Here is a 19,632-nt window from a genome sequence, read left to right on the forward strand (position 1 = left end):
GATGAGTTCATTTATTATTGTTTCCCTTGTCCCTCGCCTGTTGGGGAACAAGCAGGGGCTCTGGGGTGCGGAGGAAACAGGTCAGTGTGCCGTGAGCGCTTCTCCAACCTGCACGGGCACAGGACTCAGGCCCGGGAGGTGTGGAGTGGAGCCCGTGACTCCCAGGTTCCTAAGCTCCCAGGGGACGTGGTGCTGTGGGTCCGGGGCCACACCTGGAAAATAAGGCTGGAGAGTGAGTTCTGGTCTCAGCTCTGCTACAAACCTGTGGGCAAGTCCTCACTCGGACTCCTCCTCTCCTGCACAGGGAAGGCATACAAGATGGTCTCCGCCACGTCTGATGCTGGGGTGGCACCACGGAAACCTCGGTGCCCAGCAGGGGCAGGCCTCTTGCGACTGGGAGCCTCTAACACATGTCTGGAGAGTTGGCTTTGGCCCCTTACCTTTGCACCATTTTAAATGGAAAAAGGGTAATGGGCCGCTAACTGTGGCTCCGCCCAAGAATACTTCGGACGGCTCAAGTTTAAGGGCTTTGTCCCTGGCTTACTCCCTAAAAAGGGACTCCACCAGGCACAGGAGCCACCCAGCAAATGGTCAAGCAGCCACACAGCTCCATGGACAGTGCCCAGCTGCTACTCTTCCGTAACAATAGTAAACCCCCTCCTTTGAGAGGAAGGGAGAGGGAGAAAGAGATAGAAACACCTGGGTCCTGGGCCCGAGAAGGCCTCTGAGCAAACCTCTCTCCAAGTGTGCAGCCTCAGCCCGTCCCCCAGCGTGGGGGTCATCAGAGCTACTCATTTCCTGAGCCTCTGAGTGCAGACGAGAAGGAAGGTACTGAACATGGTGGGCCTTCACCAGACCCACCGACTTCTCTGACTCCCATCACTGACTTGGTTAAAGCTTTCGGAGTTTCGCCTTGTGTGCAGTGAGTGTGGGCCTTCTCTCACCTGGGAACCCGGTGGGGACCGTTAGCCCCTGGCCCCCTGGCCAAGCTGGAGCGAGTTGCTGGGTGGTGGCCGGTGCCTTCTCCTCACCACACAGTTTCCTTTCAGGCCTGCCTCTCACGGGAACTCTTCTTCCCTTCCCCACCCCCTATTTTTGAGTCACAGATTCTATACAACAAAATGCATAATCTAGTTTATACCTCAATTCATTTTTAGATACAAAATTCACCATCCGGATCAAACTAAACCGTGCACATGCCCAGGGCTCCAAAGGTCTCCTCGAGCTTTTCAATTACTAGCCACCCAATTACTTTACACTCTTTTGACTATGATCATAGTTTAGTTTTCCCTGTTCTCCCAGCATCTCACTTAGTCCTCAAGTTATCCACTTACAAAAACAAAACAGGTCTTTCTAATCTGGCCCCACCTGAATGCCACCAGCCGTGTGTGGGAGTGGTAGGGCGGCTGCAGGGTCGTCTCTCTAAACCCCCCTGTCCACCATGAGCTGGGTGCGAACGTGAATAGAACACACCTCCACAGCGACAGTGCCGTGCCTCCTACAAAGCATGGGGCTCAAAATGAACTTGGGTTTTCACTGGCGGGCTATTTGATATGAAGAAAAAAGATGGTGTGTAAGAATGGGATTGTAGTTATGCTTTTAAAGCTAGAGTTGGTATCTTTTAGAGACACCTACACATGCAGGATCAGGGTGGGTGGGAGTGGGTGGGGGTATAGATGAAATGAGATCGGCCACATGTTGGTCATTATTAAAGCTCGGTGATGGGTAGCTCAAGTTCATTCAACTATTCTACTCTGAATAGATTTTTAAATCCTCACAATAAAAAAAAAGAGAATTCAAGTTGTCTCTCAATTAACAATCCAGAGCTGTTCCCCTGAAATATTACACAGGGTGAGTGCTGTTAAGACCACTAGGAGGGGTGGCGTCAGCACAGTCAGACATCTGTGAATCAAGACCATAATCTCTGTGTCTCTCCAGGCGATGGGTCAGGTCAGGGCCTGCTCTCAGCCCTCCCGGGCCTCCATGGCACTCAGAGTGCCTGCTGGGAAAGGAACGGGCTCTGCCCCTTTGCCCTCATTGCCCACTGGGACTCTCCAAGCTATTCTCTGGCTGGGCTCCCTGCTGTTCTCGAGCTTCCCACACATACTCCCAGGTTCCCGATACTCCCAGGGCTCACCCCCAGCTTTCAGATGGTCACCTCCTGAAGGAGTGACCAATCACACTGATACCCACCCTCCCATAACTGCCCCAACCCCCCCCTTCTTCACAGCACTTATTACTCTCTGACCCCACTGAGGGTGTTTATGTTTCTAGTCTGTCTTCCCTACTCCACATGGCAGGAAATTGGTTCAGTTCACGCCCGCATCCCCAGCACCCAGGGCAGTGCCTGTGCATAGTAGATGCACAATAAATACTTGTTGAATGAACAGACAAGTAGGCTGATGAGTCAAGCTATTCTCCAGGCTGGTTGTGCTGGGGCTGAGAAGGGGAAACTTGCTCACCATCTGTTCTGGAACCCACCCTGTGAGCCCGTGAGTACAGGCAAGGTGGATACGGATTCAACTAACCATGCCCAGAGCAGCAGACACTAGCCCCAGCAGAACCTGGGCCGCAAAGGACAGCAACAGGTCCCTCCATCAGAGTGGGAGTGACACCCCTCTGCGGAAGCAGCAATCCCCGATGGAAATGGCCATGGCCTGGTGGAGCAGCAGCACCACCTCCCCTGCCACCCCCCAGCACTCTGCCCTGAAGCTCACTCTCTTCAATGGACTCACTTGAAAATCAGCTGGCTTCCTGAGGCCTCTGGCCTAGCAGGCCCCTAGAAACACTCCCTCCCCCGAGGCTGCCTGCTCTTCCCAGGAAATCATGCCCTCATGTTCTGTCAAGATCAAAAGCCCAAGTTTCTGGTTTGAACCTTATATCTTTTCAAGAAACTTTTCTCTAAATTTAATGCCACATAGGAGAAGGCAGGTTGGAATAGTTAAGGCAAGATGACCAAACAGTTCCAGGCTTAGATATGTGTATGGGGGTGGGGCTGCAGAAAATGTGGAGGCGACCGGAGATCAGCATACAAGGCAGGCTGGAGCGGAACCGTGATGGAGGGACAGTGAAAACACTTAGGACCAAACCCACCTCCTGACACAGCCTTGGTCAAGCAAGCTCCAAACCACCACCCTCGTCAAATAGAACGGCGACCCTCCCTTACTGAGCATGTGCGTCAGAGCCTTCATGTCAAATAGACCCCTGGTAACAGTCTGTGAGTGTTCTAGGTTGCGGGGAAGACAAGTGAGGCTTCAGGAAGTTACTTAGCCAGGGATTCAGACCAGGCTGGTTCCGGTGCACTGAGTTCCTGAGGGGCAAGCAGCGATGGTGATGGTGGGAGCAGACTGTGCGGGCACCCTGCACACCACCAGTGCCTGCAGGGAGAGCCCCCATTCTGCCAACAGAGGATCCTGACTGTGGTTCCTAGCTCCTTATGGCATTCTCAGAGAAGGAAGCTTATCCAACAACATACCCCAAACACCACCATTGTTCAATATCAGGTGTGTCTCCATGGTGGGGATAGGGGACAACTGAAGTTTACTTCGCAAACAAATTTTTTCTCGAGTTAATCTACTACCAAACCTTGGTAAGGGACAAGGGGAACTATTTCGGGTTACTTTCAATATTTACCACTCAGTAATATAAATATACAAAAACATAACAAAAATAAGCCACAAAAACTAGTAATATCTGCCCTAGTCACGGTGATAAAACTTTTAACCTAGTATTCATCATTTGAGCCAAAAACAGCCTAAGTAGATCTAATACTCTGCATAGCAGTGGGCAGTGGTGGGCAAGAGATTTGAGCTTGATCCGCCATGTCTAATTTTTTTAAAGGAATACATTTGTGAATTTCTGGTACAATAAAATATTTTAAAATGTTGCAGATGGTAAGAAAATGCATCCAAATATTTCCTGGTGGTGATTTTAAAACTTCTTCTGACTTTTCTGTATGTATAGTACAAATTTTCTCTACTGAGGATCTAATTATGAAAGAACCAATAAATTTTAAGATACATTTTTTTAAAAAATATATATTTTTATGGACTTTTTACAGAGAGGAAGGGAGAGGGATAGAGAATCAGAAACATCAATGAAAGAGAAACATCGATCAGCTGCCTCCTGCACACCCCCTACTGGGGATGTGCCTGCAATCAAGGTATATGCCTTTGACCGGAACCGAACCTGGGACCCTTCAGTCCGCAGGCTGACACTCTATCCACTGAACCAAACCAGTTAGGGCAAGATACATTTTTTAAATGAACAGAAAATAATTATCTCCTAAGTTCTAAGGGTGTTATTAAACAACACATGGCTGAAAAGGTTAATTGCATCTCATTAATAAATGGGAATAACCTCCAATGTCATTAGTGATGTAATTCATAACTGAGTAAAAAAAAAAAAAAGCTGAAAGAATAAAAAATGCTTGTGTGACTGCTCTTTTAAAGGTAACACACACAATTTAAATAGTGCTATATGCAAAAAAGTGATTTTGGGTGATTTGAAACATTCTCTTTAACTAACCTTACATTTAAAACTATCTTATGTAGATACTTGACAATTTCAAATCACTTTAATGAGTTCACGTTAGCCTCCAACTCACATGGGCGTTTTTACTGGAATCTCCGCTCTCACGCCTAAGGTATCAGCTGCCTCGGGGACAGCTGGGCATTAAGTGCTTCTGAGCTTACTGCAGACAGGATTCTTACGATTTTCAAATAAACAGCATTTCTTGTTAATTCCATTGGAGAGTCCAGTGAAAGAACACACTCTAACCCACCCAGGTAAAGACCTGCAAGTGATGCTTTGCTGAAAGGCAGCCTTGATTCCAATTTCCCAAGATTCACAATTGAAAGGATGCCCCATGGGGATACAACACCCTGGATTCACCTATACTAATAAAAGGGTAATATGCTAATTAGACCGGGAGACCTTCCGGGCATCCTTATGGACAAAGCCATGGTGGCGGGGCCGAGGCAGAGGCAGTTAGGGGTGATCAGGCCAGGAGGGGAGGGTAGTTAGGAGTGATCAGGCTGGTGAGGGGGGGGCAGTTGGGGGCGAACAGGCCACGGGGGGAGGGGCAGTTGGGGACAAGCAGGTCGGCAAGTGGGGGGCAGATGGAGGCCAGAAGGCTGGCAGGGGGGCAGTTGGGGGTGAGCAGGCCGGCAGGCAAAGTGGTTAGGGGCGATCAGGCAGGCAGGCAGGTGAGCGGTTAGGAGCCAGCAGTCTCAGATTGCGAGAGGGATGTCCGACTGCCGGTTTAGGCCTGATCCCATAGGGAATGTAAACTGGCAGTTGGACATCCCCCAAGGGGTCCCAGATTGGAGAGGGTACAGGCCGGGCTGAGGGACGCCCACCCCCCGCTGCCCCCCCGTGTATGAATTTCATGCACCAGGTCACTAGTATCACCATAAACACCCCACAGCAGTGGAACAAGTAGGGACTTGACTAGAAATTGGGATCCAACTTCTAATCGAGGTTCAAAAGTAAGGGCACCACCTTCACCTCTGGAATTGTCTCCTCATGTATCAAGATTTGGATGTCATCCCTGGAGCCCCTCTCCCTGCTTGTAACATCTCAATCCTAAGCCTTTAAACTTGACACTGGAATGAAGAGCAAATCAAAGGTTTCTCCAAAAGCTGCCGTTCCCTTTCTGGATCATTACACAAGGCCTAACCTGCAACAGCTGAGAATGAAGACAATGTTATCTACAGCAAGCACGCTGCAAAGTGATCCACACAACTGTTCGGTGGCTTAAAACAGACCATCTTTTAAAGTGTCTGGCATTTTAGACACTTAGCATCTTGTTACATGAGACTAGCCTTTCAGTAAGTTCCTCACCTTCACAAGGTTCCTGGGGAAGTCATTCCAACCTTGTAGCTGTTTACTAAGGAACCCACCCTAAGAAGGGACGGCTACCGTGCGCGTTCGCTAAGGCTGCTGTAATGAAGAACCAGAGACCAGGGGCTGCAACTAGACATGCACTTCCTCCCGGTTCTGGATTAGAAGGCCGAGATCAAGGTGAAGGCAGGGTAGGCGTCCTCTGGAGGCCTGTCTTTACGGGGTGTTGGGCGCCCTGATCTTCTCTGATGAGGACATCAGTCAGGCTGGAGGAGGACCCACCCTGACAGTCTCCTTTTAACTTCATCACCTTTAAAGACCTCCATCTCCAAATACAGTCACATCCTGAGGTCGGTGAGGATTTCCACGTATGGGTTTTGGGGGACACAATTCAGCCCATAACCACTGTGCATGATTTTTCTTTTTCACATATTTTGACATGCCTTCAGAGTAGGTTTAATTAGGTATTAAGAAGACATATAAAACCCAAAAGATAGGCTTGTTTCATGTGCATGTAAAACGTGACTGATGTGCACAGAGAATCTGTGGTCTGACTAGGCACTCACTATACCTGCTGTGGTAGGATCTGAAAAACTTTCAGAGGACTTTGCCTTATACAGGTGGAAAAAGTGAAATTCAGAAAAAGGCCAAAATTCATTCTATCATTCAATAGTCATTTCCTGGTTGTGTGTACTTTTTTTTTTTTTTTTTAATCCTCACCAAGGATATTTTTCCATTGAAATTTTTAGGAAGAGCTGAAGAGAGGGAAAAAGAGAGAAACACTTGATTGGTTGCCACCTGCATGAGCCCCTGACCAAGGCCCGGGCCAGGGAGAAGCCGGCAACCAAGGTACATGCCCTTGACCGAAATCGAACCCTTTGGTCCACAGGCCGACGCTCTACTAGTATACCCACTGAACCAAACCGGCAGGGGCCAGCTGTGTGTACTTCCATCGATACATAAAGTGAAAGTCAAGTCTTCACTCCGCCCCGTCCAAACCTTGTTCTCTCACTTTTTCTCAAGGCAGTTCCCAGGCCACAGCATTTGAAGCACTTCAGACATGTTATGAACGCAGCCTCTACATCCCACCCGACTCAGTGAATCCGCTCGGGGTCTGGGAACCTGCACTACAGCACCACCCATCCGTCCCCTCCAGTCTGTGGGAGTCTGTCCTGAGCTGTGTGCTGCCATCTACGCTCTCGCTCTTCACCCATGAGGAAGGTCACGCTTGTCCAAGCTGCAAAACTGAAAATACATTTATTTCACACAGAGCAATCAGTACAGGCAGAAAAGAACTCGGTTTCCATTTGCTGTGTCACTGAAAACCTAGCACATCATTTGGCTAAAATTCACATAAAAGTTCCCAAAAGAAACAAATCTAATGGTTTCCCCCAAACAATAGATTCTCTCTTGATTAGTCAAACCAGCACCTGCTGAGAGGGACTGCACTGCAGACCTGATAGTGATATTTCTTAACAAGGACGACTCCACATAAGCTTTCAAGTGTAAGGAGCAACTTCGAATGGCAGCGAGTCTAATTCATCAGCCACCAGACTCGAAGGGGAAGCCACAGCACTGCGGACATTATACTCTTCCTGGGAACCCAGCCCCACAACCTGCAGGAGCAGGGGTCCCAGACAAAGGAGAGGCAGCAACATTGAGCGGGCCCTATCCCGGGTGGAAATGCACAGACTATGCCTCCTTCTTGGCTGTGTCCTTCTCCGAGGTCCGCTCCACTGGCTTCATATTAACTTGGTCCTCAGTCTTGCGGTGCTATTTGGGAGACTTTTGGTTGTAACCGGTAAGTTCTAAGAATCCACGCTGGCTGATTCCAAGGGTGGCAGGCCCTGTCCAATACACAGATGTCCTCACGGTTTGAAGGCCATCCTGCAGGTTGCACATATATGTCAGCGGTCTCCTATGGGAGACAGAGGTCCTTCCTCTTCAGCAGAGAACAGTGCAGGGGCAGCGGCTGTGGCTAGCTCCTCCTCCTGTGCTCCCGCATGTGCGCAGCGATGGAACCAGCTATTTCTGCATTCCTCTTGTTCTGGCCAAAATAATCTAGAAATTCACCATCTGGTCCAATCAAGTACATTATTATGGTATGGTCCACCTGCAGAGAAAGGGGGGTGGGGATGACAAGATTACCAACCTAAGCGGCTTATGTTACTGTTTAGGTGCTGCAGGGTAACAGAACTTCACATTGATGCATAAATAACCCATGGCACCTATTATCTACGGAATGGGCCGAAGCCTATTATAGTGACACATTATCTCAAATAGCTTGTGTTCTAGAACTCTGCACTGACCATTGCTTGAAACATCAGCTATAATTTGGATTTCCTTTGGTGTAATCCTTAGCATATCCACACTATCTCTGCGAAAAGATTCCACTTCTAAGAAACAGCAGCTCTGGCCTTCATAACATGGTCAATGCTTGTGGACGATGCTCGCTTGGGAAGAGCTGACATTTAGGAGTAAAATATTTCATCAGACCCCTGGACTGTATTACAAAGACATTGGGGAGAAATTATGTTCTTCAATGAGTTCTTGGGTGTATGCCTTTGCTTTAGGAAGAACTGGCTGGCTGTCAATTCATCAGGGCCTGAATTCTGCTTACCATGTTTCATGAGAAGAAACCAGAAAACCAACTACTAACTGTAAAAGTTATAGACTCTAACGCAGTATTTAGCCCTGATAGCAGTGATTCAAATGGAAACATGACAACAGGTGTCTTTCTCCCGCAGGATATTCTTACACTACACGGGGCAATCCCATCCAAAGCAAAGCACCGGGAAACTCCTGAGAAACCACAACACTACACCTCGGAGGGATCACCTAAAATCCACTATCCCAGTGGTTGGCAAACTGCGGCTCGCGAGAAGAGCCACACTCAAGGGGCCAAAGAGCCGCACGTGGCTCCCGAGCCGCAGTTTGCCGACCACTGCACTATCCTTTCCAGGCAAAGTTCTTAAAGTATTCCTAGCTCTAACTTAAGTTTAGACTAGTCACCAGTCTTTCTTAGTTACATGATTCCACAAAACCCCATTTTAAATGAGCAGAAGACTTGGAATTTAGAGTCCTTGGAATTTACTGCAGGCTTGATTGCTATTTGGCAAGATTAAAAGACAGGAATGTGATCACACATACCAAACTGGAGACAGCCCTCAAATATATCTGAACATATGGTATATGTGTGAGGTAATTACTTTTTTATAAACACACATTCATAAAGACACAGCAAATGGAAAGAGCCACCTGCCCACTCAGATACGGAAAGAATGTACACCGCACGCTCAAGCAGCTGTGACTCCATGTCTTGCATCATTTACTGCAGGAGCAGGGCAGGGGCTCTGTGCTTCTCCACACATTTGAAATATTGGTCAGAACTAGGTCTCCAGCTCATCTTCAAACCTTATCCTGAAGCTTACCCCCTCCCTCCTCCCTATTTCTTCCTTTTCTCTATTCTCTATTTAAAAATAGAATGTCAGTGCAGTGAACTTAACTTTATGAGTATTCTTAATATAAATTACTTCCTAATACATAATAAAAATATTGTACTATCCATGTATGTCAAACTTGTCAGTGGTCAAGTCTCAATGCACATTTGGTTAAGGGTAGGGCAAATTGCCACCTGTTTTTAGTGTGGGATACTTTAAAGTTCTAGTAGTTCCTAGCAGAGAAAAATAAACCGAGCCACCTGGCCAGGGCACAAGCTCTTTAAGTGCCACCTTAACCCAGGAGATAGGTATCAGACACCTCTACAAACAATAAATAAAATAGGCTCAGAGGGTAAATTATCAAATTGGTAAATGCCAGACCGAAGCTTAGAACCTAGATCTGTCCAATTTCAAAGTCCACAATCGTTTTATATCCTGTTGCCCCTATCTCTACTGGATATACACGCACACACCTTTTAATTTTTGAAAAGGTAACTATGCTCATAAAAAAGAACAAACTTAGTCAACGAAAGTCCTACTCTTCCAGACCGTCTGAGTCCTCAGTTCTCCTCAGAGGGAAGCCCTGCTGCCAGGTCCTGTGTTCTCCTAGAGCAGAGGTGGGGAACGTCCAGCCCGTGGGCCGCAAAAGGCCCATGAAATCACTTGGTCTGGCCTTGCCAAGGCATCAGGGGTGAGTTAATTAAATGTCTGACCAAAAACAGCTGGCTAATTTTTAAGTTGATAAATTTGTATGGCCCGAAAATAATGTTATTAATATCCACATGGACCTCAGCAGAAAAAAGGTTTCCCACTCCTGTCCTAGAGAAATTCTCTGCATCTATTAGTGTGAGTTTTTATCTACTTATTTCTTTTACCACCTGTCACCTATTTATTTTTACAAAGAAGTAACAATATACTGTACTTTTCTTCTCATTTAATGACACACTGAACATTGTTCTATATCAGCACATATATCGTAAGCCTTTAAGAAATGGTTGTCTAGTTTTCAGTCTTTTTATAAACAATGCTGCAGGTTATAGCTACAGGATAAGTTCCAAACAGTAGAACCTCTAACCGAAAGAGCATCTGACAAACTGCCCTCTGAAGAGGGTGTGCCCGTCAACCAGCAGGAAGTGCCTCATCCCAACAGCTCCTGGGCTCTTTTCCCAAATTCGACTTTGACAACATGTTTCAAACTTTTTTTTAAATATATTTTACTGATTTTTCACAGAGAGGAAAGGAGAGGGATAGAGAGTCAGAAACATCGATGAGAGAGAAACATCGATCAGCTGCCTCCTGCACACCTCCTACTGGGGATGTGCCCGCAACCCAGGTACATGCCCTGGACCGGAATTGAACCTGGGACCATTCAGTCCGCAGGCCGACGCTCTATCCACTGAGCCAAACCGGTTAGGGCATGTTTCAAACTTTTGATCTTTGCTGACCTAACAAGTGAAAATGGCATCACAAGTCATATTTTTTCACTGAATGACACTGAACATCTGTTTTTGGTTTGAAAGCCATTTATATTCTTTGTCAAAAGTAGTTTCCATGCATACAAAGTCCTGTCAGATTGCATGCATGCCGTGCAGCGCTGTGCACATGTAGCTTTCAGTGGATCCCTGAACGGCTGGCACACCAGCATACATACGGCCATTCTGAGGGCTCCGCTGGCATTTGGAAGCCAGAGGCGTACCTTGTTGCTATTGTTTGAGATTAAGAAAACCTCATTCCATTACACCTCAACCTTTAAGATACTCCCTGCCTCCTTGCAGCTCCTAAAATTGTAACAGCAGTTTCGCACACGATCTTGTGGATGAAAATCTGTGACTTTCAGGGCAGAAGCCATACTAATGATGAACCAAGAAACTGGAGAGTGTCTCCCCCTATTGGGTGATTTGGCAAACGTAGAGCAATGGACTCCACATTAAGATAAAATATTAACATCCCATTCTGGATGATGTACACAGTACAAATCTCAGTGCCCAAACTCGAAACCAGTTAATTCAACAATCTTTTACAGAAAGAGTAAATAAGCTGGAATTTCTTGCCATGGCTTCCTCTCGCCCTGTACTCTTCTCTCATTCTTCTCATGCTGCTGGTGCAACCAGGGGAAACCACAGTAGGGTTTCCTCTTTCCTTAAACTCGGGGCTTATGGAAATATGCTAATTTTTGTCTTTTTTTTCTCATGAACCCAAGTTTCCCTAAATCTAGGAGGCATCAGAATTGGAAAATAAGATTACGGAAAATAAGATTAAAGCAAAGGGACCAGAAGCCAAATTGAGGCTGTAGGCTACAGTGTGCCCCAGGTTCAAAGGTGACAGAGAAACCGCAGGGCCGCAGACAAAGCACCACAGTAAGATGTCCCCTCTGCACACTGCTCCTGGAAATGAGCCATGGCAGAGCCAGCAGATCAATGACTCAGGGTCCTGGCCAGCGTTCTTTCTATAAAACAGCTTTGCTGGTAAAAAAGCTCTTCTGGTTAATCCCTTTGTCCATCCAAATTAATACAGAAATCAGAGTATGACAACTAAAGAAAAAAATGGAAATGATATTAAAATACAATGTCAACTTTTTTTTTAAAAAAATCCTATTGATTTCAGAGACGAAGGGAGAGGGAGAGAAACATCAATGACGAGAGAATTATTGATTGGCTGCTTCCTGCATGCCCCACAATGGGGATCGAGGCCGCAACCTGGGTATGTGCCCTGACCTCCTGGTTCGTAAGTCAGTGCTCAACCGCTGAGCCATGCCGGCCAGACAATGTCAGTTCTTACTGTGATGGGAGAGAATGTCCTACTGAGAAAACCCAATAGAGCAGCCTGCATGCCCTTTGTTGGTGCTTCACTGTGAAACCACTGGTAAGAAATGGAACTCAGGAACTCGGGCATTAGCCTAGGGCTCCTGGGGCAGTGCTGATGAAAGTAGATAGCTCTTGAATGTATGAGCTACAGCAGAAACCTTAATGGAATCATTAAAAAGCATATAATTAAACACCTACTGATGCAAGTCATACAGAGATATGAAAATACACCTGCCCTAGATAGTTTGGCTCAGTGGAGAGAGGGTCGGCCTGCAAACAGAAGGAGGCAGGGTCCAATTCCGGTCAAGGGCACATGTCTTGGTTGCAGGCTCCTCCCCGGCCCAGGCCCTGGTCAGGGCTCGTGCAGGAGGCAACCAATCGATGTGTTTCTCTCACACTGATATTTCTCTCTCTTCCCCTCTCTCTTCCACTGTTCCTAAAAATCAATGGAAAAATATCCTGGGGTGAGGATAAATACCACAAAAAGTTTCCTTGGGTGGGGATTAACAAAGAAAAAAAAAAAGAAAATATACCTTATAGAAAGTCTACCTATCTGTTCCTTTCCTATTTTCTCTTGCTTTTCTAAACTCTTATTCATTCAACCCCAAAATACAGTTCCTTATGGCCAGACACTGCTTCTCAAAAGAAGCATATTTCTTTGACCTCTTCACAGGGGACACAGAAACAATACAATGCTTTTAACAAGTAAAATAGCTTTGCTCCAAAATGCTGGCTTCTCTTTATCCCTAATTCCTAAGGAATTTGCAAAAATCTCAGGTTTTCTTTCCTCTCTGATACCAGTTGTCACTTAAATCTATATGAACATCTGAGCCCCGAAAGTTGGTCTGTGGGTAGAAACCTGAGCAAGTACTTACTATGTAGTCCTCATCTTCGTCCCTGGGGCCAGGGCTGTAATACACTCGGTAAGCTCTGGCTACTTGATCAATCTCCTCTTTTGTGCCAGTCAAGCCAACCAGTTTGGGAGAAAATTCTAAATAAAAAATGAGAAAGACAGCAAAAAATGAGAAGTGCACAAAACAACCTATCCCTACATGAAAAAGAGTACTAGTTATAAAGAAGCCCTATTGCTACTTTCTTCCTGTGAGTCCCTAAACATTTCCTCATGTTTCAAAAGAAAAAAATTTCACATAGAGAACAAATAAAATTTTTCCTGTTGTATACAAGTCACATTGGAATTAAACTAGAAATCAGTAACAGAAGATAGCTGGAAAATCCCAAAGTATGTGGAGATAAACACACTTCTAAATAACATGGGTCAAAAAGGAAATTTCAAGAGAGTAAAAAGTATTTTGAAAATGAAAATGGAAATGCAACTTACCCAAATTTGTGGGATAAAGAAAAAGCAGTGCTTAAGAGGGAAATTTATAGTACTGAATGCATACATTAGAAAAGAAGAAAGATCTAAAGTTGGTAAGTTTCCTCCTTAGGAAACTAGAAAAAAAAGAGCAAATTAAACCCCATGTAAGCAGAAAAGAAAAATGAGAGCAGAAATCAATGGAACTGAAAACAGGATATTAATATAGAAGATCAATGAAACTGAAAGTTGGTTCTTAATAATCTATCAGTCATATCCTTTCATGACTATCTAGTAAAGAGGGAATATATTCTAATTATTTGTCACGTTTCTTATTTAGTTGTTTTTAAATAATGAGATATGCTGAAGTTCAAAGATATTGTCATGAATTAAGCACTATAGTTTTTTATCTCTATATCATATCATGAGATAAAAATTTGTCTCATTATTAGTTCACAGCAGGTCAAAATATCTGTATCTCATTTTCCAGCAAATAATCTCATACTACGGATCTGCTGTTAAGTTTTTGGAATTTATGTAAGTAAGCTGGTGAAAGTCACTTAAACCACCTGGATTCATCAGACTATTAAAGTGATAGTCCAACATTTAACCACAGTACCTTCTTCTGAAAGCCTATTTTTATTCCTTGGACTAGTTCATTCTAAACTGAAAACTTGTTCAGGTACTGAAAAAGCAAGATGGCCTGTCTTTCTTTTCTGCTTAATGAGTAAATGAAGAGAAAGGTAAAAGAAGCCTGAATTAGTTGCACATCCAGACCTTTTTAAATTGTTGAAATTTCAATAATTTTCTAGCTACTAATTGAAATATTTTAAAATCCCCCCAAATGCAATTACTAATGATTACTTCATCAATCACTGTCCAGTGACTGACAGTGACTGATGAAGAGTGTTACCACAAGGTTTTGGTAGTCTAGTTAGGTGCAGCAACTCAGGTATCTATTCATTTGGGGTATTTGTAGTTTGGTTGCTACTAGTATACCTGCTTTTTCTGGCTTTAGAAAATACCCTATTGCCCAAGTTTCTGACAAACTTGCAAACTGTGAACATTAATTCTACTTTAACACACTAAAAACATAAACCTTTGTAACCCTGGATTATGCAAAGGTTTCTTACATATAAAGCCAAAACCATTATCTATACAAGAACAAGTTTATAAGCTGGATCTCATCAAAACGGAAAATTGCTCTTCAAAAAACATGGCTGCAATGACAAGCCATGGGAGAAAACATCTGCAAATCATACACTTGATAAAAGACTTATATCAGGAATATAAATAAAAGTGAATAAATAAAACAAACAGCCCCAAAAGATATAAAGAGACACTTTTTACTGAAGAAGACATACAGATAGCAAACGACAGCATGAAAACATGCTCAACATCAGGGAAACGCATATTAAAGCCACAACGAGGTGCATATCCATGCTCTTAGCAGTTTTATTTGTAATAGTCAAAAACTGGAAATAACTCCAGTGTCCATCAACTGGATACTATTCAGAAATAAAAACGAATGAACTATTGATACATTCTACAACAAGGATGAATCTCAAAATAATTAAGCTAAAAGAAGCCATTCAAAAAAAGAGTACATATTCTATAATTCTATTTACACTGACTTGTAGAAATGCAAACTGATCTACATAGACAGCAAGCAGATCTGGTTGCCGAAGCCAGGGGGTGGGTGAAGTTGAGGGGCAGGAGGGAGGGATGAGCAAGGGCACAAGGAAGCTGCTGGGGGGCATGGATATGGTTACTCTTTTTGTGGTGATGGGTTCCCAAGCACACATATGTCAAAAGGTAACAAACTGCACACTTAAATATATACACTTTATGTCAATTATCTCTCAATCAGTCTGTTAAATAATAAAATATATAGTAAGGTCCTTGAAAAACACCTTTTAAAAAATAACCTCAAAGATTTAGAGGACATGTGCATTAGACTGTGTCATAATAAAAACAAATATAAAACTATTCACTAGTTGTTCTGTCCAGTAATTTAAATCAATTTCACCATAACTACAACTTAAATTCCTGATTTTTAAGCACCCACCTTCTGCACACTAGTATAAGAACAAAACCTGCTTGATCAGATCTTTATTCTGAACACACTTTTCAGCTGAAAAAACTCAAATCTAGAGAAATTAAGCAACTCACCTAAGCTCATAAAACCTAAGTATTCACCTTTAATTCTACCATAATTTAGTCTTTAAAAGTACCTTCTAATAGGTTTTGACCGGCATGTTGAGATGTTTGAATTGAAATCCTTCCACTAGTAGTTATGTTTCTGTCATAATCAATGTTTTGGGTTTATAAACTATGTCCTGAGTTCAAAATGTGTTTATATAAGATTTATTTTTAATCTCTCAAGGCACATACTCCCAGAACGTATGCACATTAATTTTACAACGGAGAGAATGAGACGCACAGGCAGAATTAGAAACAATGCCCCTTATTCTCAATTCAGGGCTCTACTGACTTTGCTGATACACGAAGGCTGAGTTCAGTTCTCCCACCCTGAAAAAATAAAAGGACCCTGCCCCAGCAATTAAGAAGCCTGTGTCTTATTTACTTACTAGCCACAGTCACAACTCTGAGCCTCATCTTTTTATTTGACTGTAAAATTTGAGATAACATTTGTCCTCCCTATTTCACAGGCCATTTTAAGGTACAAATGAGTTGATATTTCAAAAACTGTAGAGCTAAACAGGTATTAAGTATTAGTAATGGAACACACCTTTCACATAATTTGCAATGGCTTCTTTCGTGTCCCTTTCTGGATCAATAGTGATGAAAAGTGGAGTTAAATTTGGCAGAGTTGGAATATCATCTGAAAGAAAGTTCCTGTTAGTCAGTATTCACACTGTAAGGGAAACGACAAAGAAAACCAGCAATTACAGTAGAGTGCAGTAGCTACAGCAAGGCTTAGGGAAACAAAGGCACATCCGACACTGGTGTTACATGACCAGGAAGGAGATGGGATGGCCTTGAGGAGAAACAGATCGGTAATTGTCTGTGGTGGAATCAGATAACCTACCAAATACCTGCACCAGGGTATCTTGTCCCCTAATCCAACCCAATATTATAGGTTAGTCCCTCCACCATGCCCCAAAGGCAGGGCAAACTATTCATAAGAACCGAATAGCCTGGGATAATTCATTTTAACACATTTCGTACCGCTCAGGAGTTTTCTCGTGTTTTGCGCGCCATCTGTTAAGGACCGCTCACGAGTGTTCTCGTTTTTTCACGCCCATGGAAAAAGGAGCGAATCAAGGTACTTGCGTAAATTTTGTTTGGTCCCTCTTCACAGAGGAAAATGTTTTACACAGTACCATACGTTAAAAAAGTACTAGGAACTTTTATTGTTTAATTGTTTTTGTAAATAAAAATGTTATAATTATTGAAAAACAACACCTAAAGTGCATTATGATGATGTAAATAATGTGCAGTTTGCCCAAAAACATGCGGTCCCTGGCGTATGTCTTAGAGATTTCTATGCAGTACGCAATGTGTTAAGAAGGATATAGCCTGCCTTCTTATTGATACTAATAAATGCCCCTGACTGCACGTCATAGACCACCCACAGATTTCAGTCTAACCAATAGTCATCTGGGAAAGGCAACAGTGGAGTCAATGATGGAAACCACAATAAAGGAATAAAAAAGCAGAGTTAAGAGAGACCCAGACCACACTGACATTTTTTTTTAAATCCTCACCTGAGGATATTTTTCCATTGATTTTTAGAGAGTGGAAGGGAAGGGGAGAGACAGAGGAACATTCATGTCGATTGGTTACCTCCCACAACGTGCCTGCACCAGGACTGGGGATTGAGCCTGCAACTGAGGTACATGCCCTTGACTGGGAATTGAACCCAGGATGCTTAAGTCCGTGGGCTGACGCTCTATCCACTGAGACAAACCAGGTAGGGTCACATTGACATTTTTAAGCAAACTAATATTTAGCATCATAACAAGCTTCTTTTGGTGGAGAATTTATAGGTCATGGGAATCCAAGCAACAGACAAGCCCAACACTAAGATTTTATGTTCACACAAACCAAATAATTACAAACCTCCATCTAACAGTAATACTAGAATGTGAAAAGCATAGTAACATTAAGGACATTAAGTAAACATACTTTTCATAGTAAGTGATGGCTTCCTTACCTATTTCATCCACGACTTGAATCATTTTTTCTAGTTCTTCTGGACAGACATCAGGGCAATGAGTGAAACCAAAATAAATCAATACCCACTGACCCAGGTAGTCCTTATTCGTTTTGGGCTCCCCGGTATGAGTTACGAGGGAAAATGGTCCCCCAAGTAGAGGCTTTCCAATGCTTCGCTGCCGTTCCTTCTCCAGCTCTTAAACAGACACAAATACACACACACACACAAATTGTCAATATAACCATAGTTACTCAATACCTGATATATGATTCATACTATACTAATGGCTGTGTGGGCACAAAATGTACAAGAAATAGTGTCAGTTTTCAAGAACCTTAAAAAAACCTCTTAAGGAAAATAACCATAAAATAAAACAAAATCAAATTAAATCTAATATGTACTAAAGACGATAAGAAACGAAAGTGGTAAAAATCTTTCTGCTGGAACAATTCAATTCTAAGCCAACAGGTGTGCCATGATGCGGGTGAGAGAGGGGGCGTAGCTATACAGAATGCCTGAGCCCAAGAGGGCAAGGTGGCGGCCTGGCACTGGAAGTCTGGGCCTGAGTGTGCTGAGGGCAGCTGTGTGCTGAGGGGAGGGGACAGCGGGATGGGAGCTTACTTACTTACCGGGGGTTGAGCAAATCAGTAAATATATTAGAGATAAGAGAATTATAAATGGACAAGGAGTTAGAACAATAGAAAGAAAGAAAACTAGAATGAAATTTGCAGTACTGGAAAGAAACTGGAGGTACAAAATGAACTTATGGTTTCTATATATACAGAAATATAGATAAAAAGATATATATATATACTGTATATCTCTTTCCTAGCTCTGTCTACTGAGAGGACCTGGGAGAAGACACACTGCACTCATATACCAATAACAACGAACTCGTATCCTGACTTCTAAATATCCTCCTCCACAAAAAAGAAACAGGGTTTTTAGAGAGATAGCTGACATCAGGTTCTGAAAGTCAAGTAAAAACTGAAAAACTTACAGATTGAAGGAGACTAAAAAAGCAACTAGGCATGAGGTGTGGCTCTAAACCAGACAACCTTTGCCATAAAGGGCTCAGGCTGCACCACTCTAAAGAGGTCTGAACACTCAACAGTAAAGCATACCAGTGTCGACTTTCTGATTTTGAACACCGTATTGTGATTATATTGGAGAATGTCCTTATTTGTAGAGATATACAATAAAGTATTTGGAGATGCTGAGGCATCATGTCAAGCAAATATTTTCAAATGATTTAGGAACACTTTTAATATTGTATGTGTCATAATACATTTGTAATAAGAATGTTATTAATTGCAGGTGACATTCCAAACTAAAGTCAAACAAAGCTCGCATTTCCTTAAATGTCTTTACCAACACTTTCCTAGCTTTTCAGTTTTATTTCGCTGTGAAACTAAAGGAACTTAACTGCTTATTAGAATATGAAAATTATATCAATAAAGTACTACCAGCTATACAAAAGTAAGGTCTAAATATCTGCATGAATCTTATATTGCTCAGGTTCTAAAGCCTATGAGTTCTCACTCCCAGATTTAAACACCATCCTGTGTATAATGGCATCAGGAGACACTAAAAAATCAAAACAGATTTAAGTGACACTGTAAAGATTTACTGAAAACTCTAAAACAAATCTTAAAAAGTCCTAGAATATTCGCTAAAATATAAACTTCCTGTAAACAATTTCTAAACACTTCAAGTGCCTGTCCACAGCGGTTCCTAGCTTCCCGCCACAGGTTCTCCCTCCCTCTGTCTTCCATGGTCAGTCTCTGGCCTTCTCTGTCTGCTGATACCCAGTGGTTCATGGTAGGGGCTGAGCCTTCCTTGGGCCCTCAGAGCACCCTGAACTGCCCTCTGGCCTGACAGAACCTCATCTAGTAAAATCTTTACTTCACAGGCATCGCAAAGGCTGGAATGCATCTTAGTCATCTTTGTAGCCTCTGGACTTTGCACTAACTCACGTTCAAATCTGTCCAAAAAGAAGTCATTTCATATTGTTGGACAGTGCTATGCTGGATTGGATCCTGCAAC

General features: G+C 43.4%; 1 protein-coding gene across 1 annotated transcript in view; it reads right to left on the reverse strand.

The window, feature by feature from the left end:
• Window positions 1–7,082: 7,082 nt before the first annotated feature.
• Window positions 7,083–19,632, reverse strand: part of LOC102768139 (protein SCO1 homolog, mitochondrial) — a 13,047-nt gene continuing 497 nt past the window's right edge. The window contains exons 2-5 of the mRNA XM_006761686.2: window positions 17,584–17,781; window positions 16,156–16,248; window positions 12,964–13,079; window positions 7,083–7,957 (exon numbers count right to left, since the gene is read on the reverse strand). Coding sequence (XP_006761749.1) covers window positions 7,823–7,957; window positions 12,964–13,079; window positions 16,156–16,248; window positions 17,584–17,781 — 542 coding nt within the window. The 3' untranslated portion in view covers window positions 7,083–7,822. The remainder of the gene's footprint in view (window positions 7,958–12,963; window positions 13,080–16,155; window positions 16,249–17,583; window positions 17,782–19,632) is intronic.

This window comes from Myotis davidii, unplaced genomic scaffold (genome assembly GCF_000327345.1).
Source record: "Myotis davidii unplaced genomic scaffold, ASM32734v1 scaffold37, whole genome shotgun sequence".
NCBI classification, from domain to species: domain Eukaryota; kingdom Metazoa; phylum Chordata; class Mammalia; order Chiroptera; family Vespertilionidae; genus Myotis; species Myotis davidii.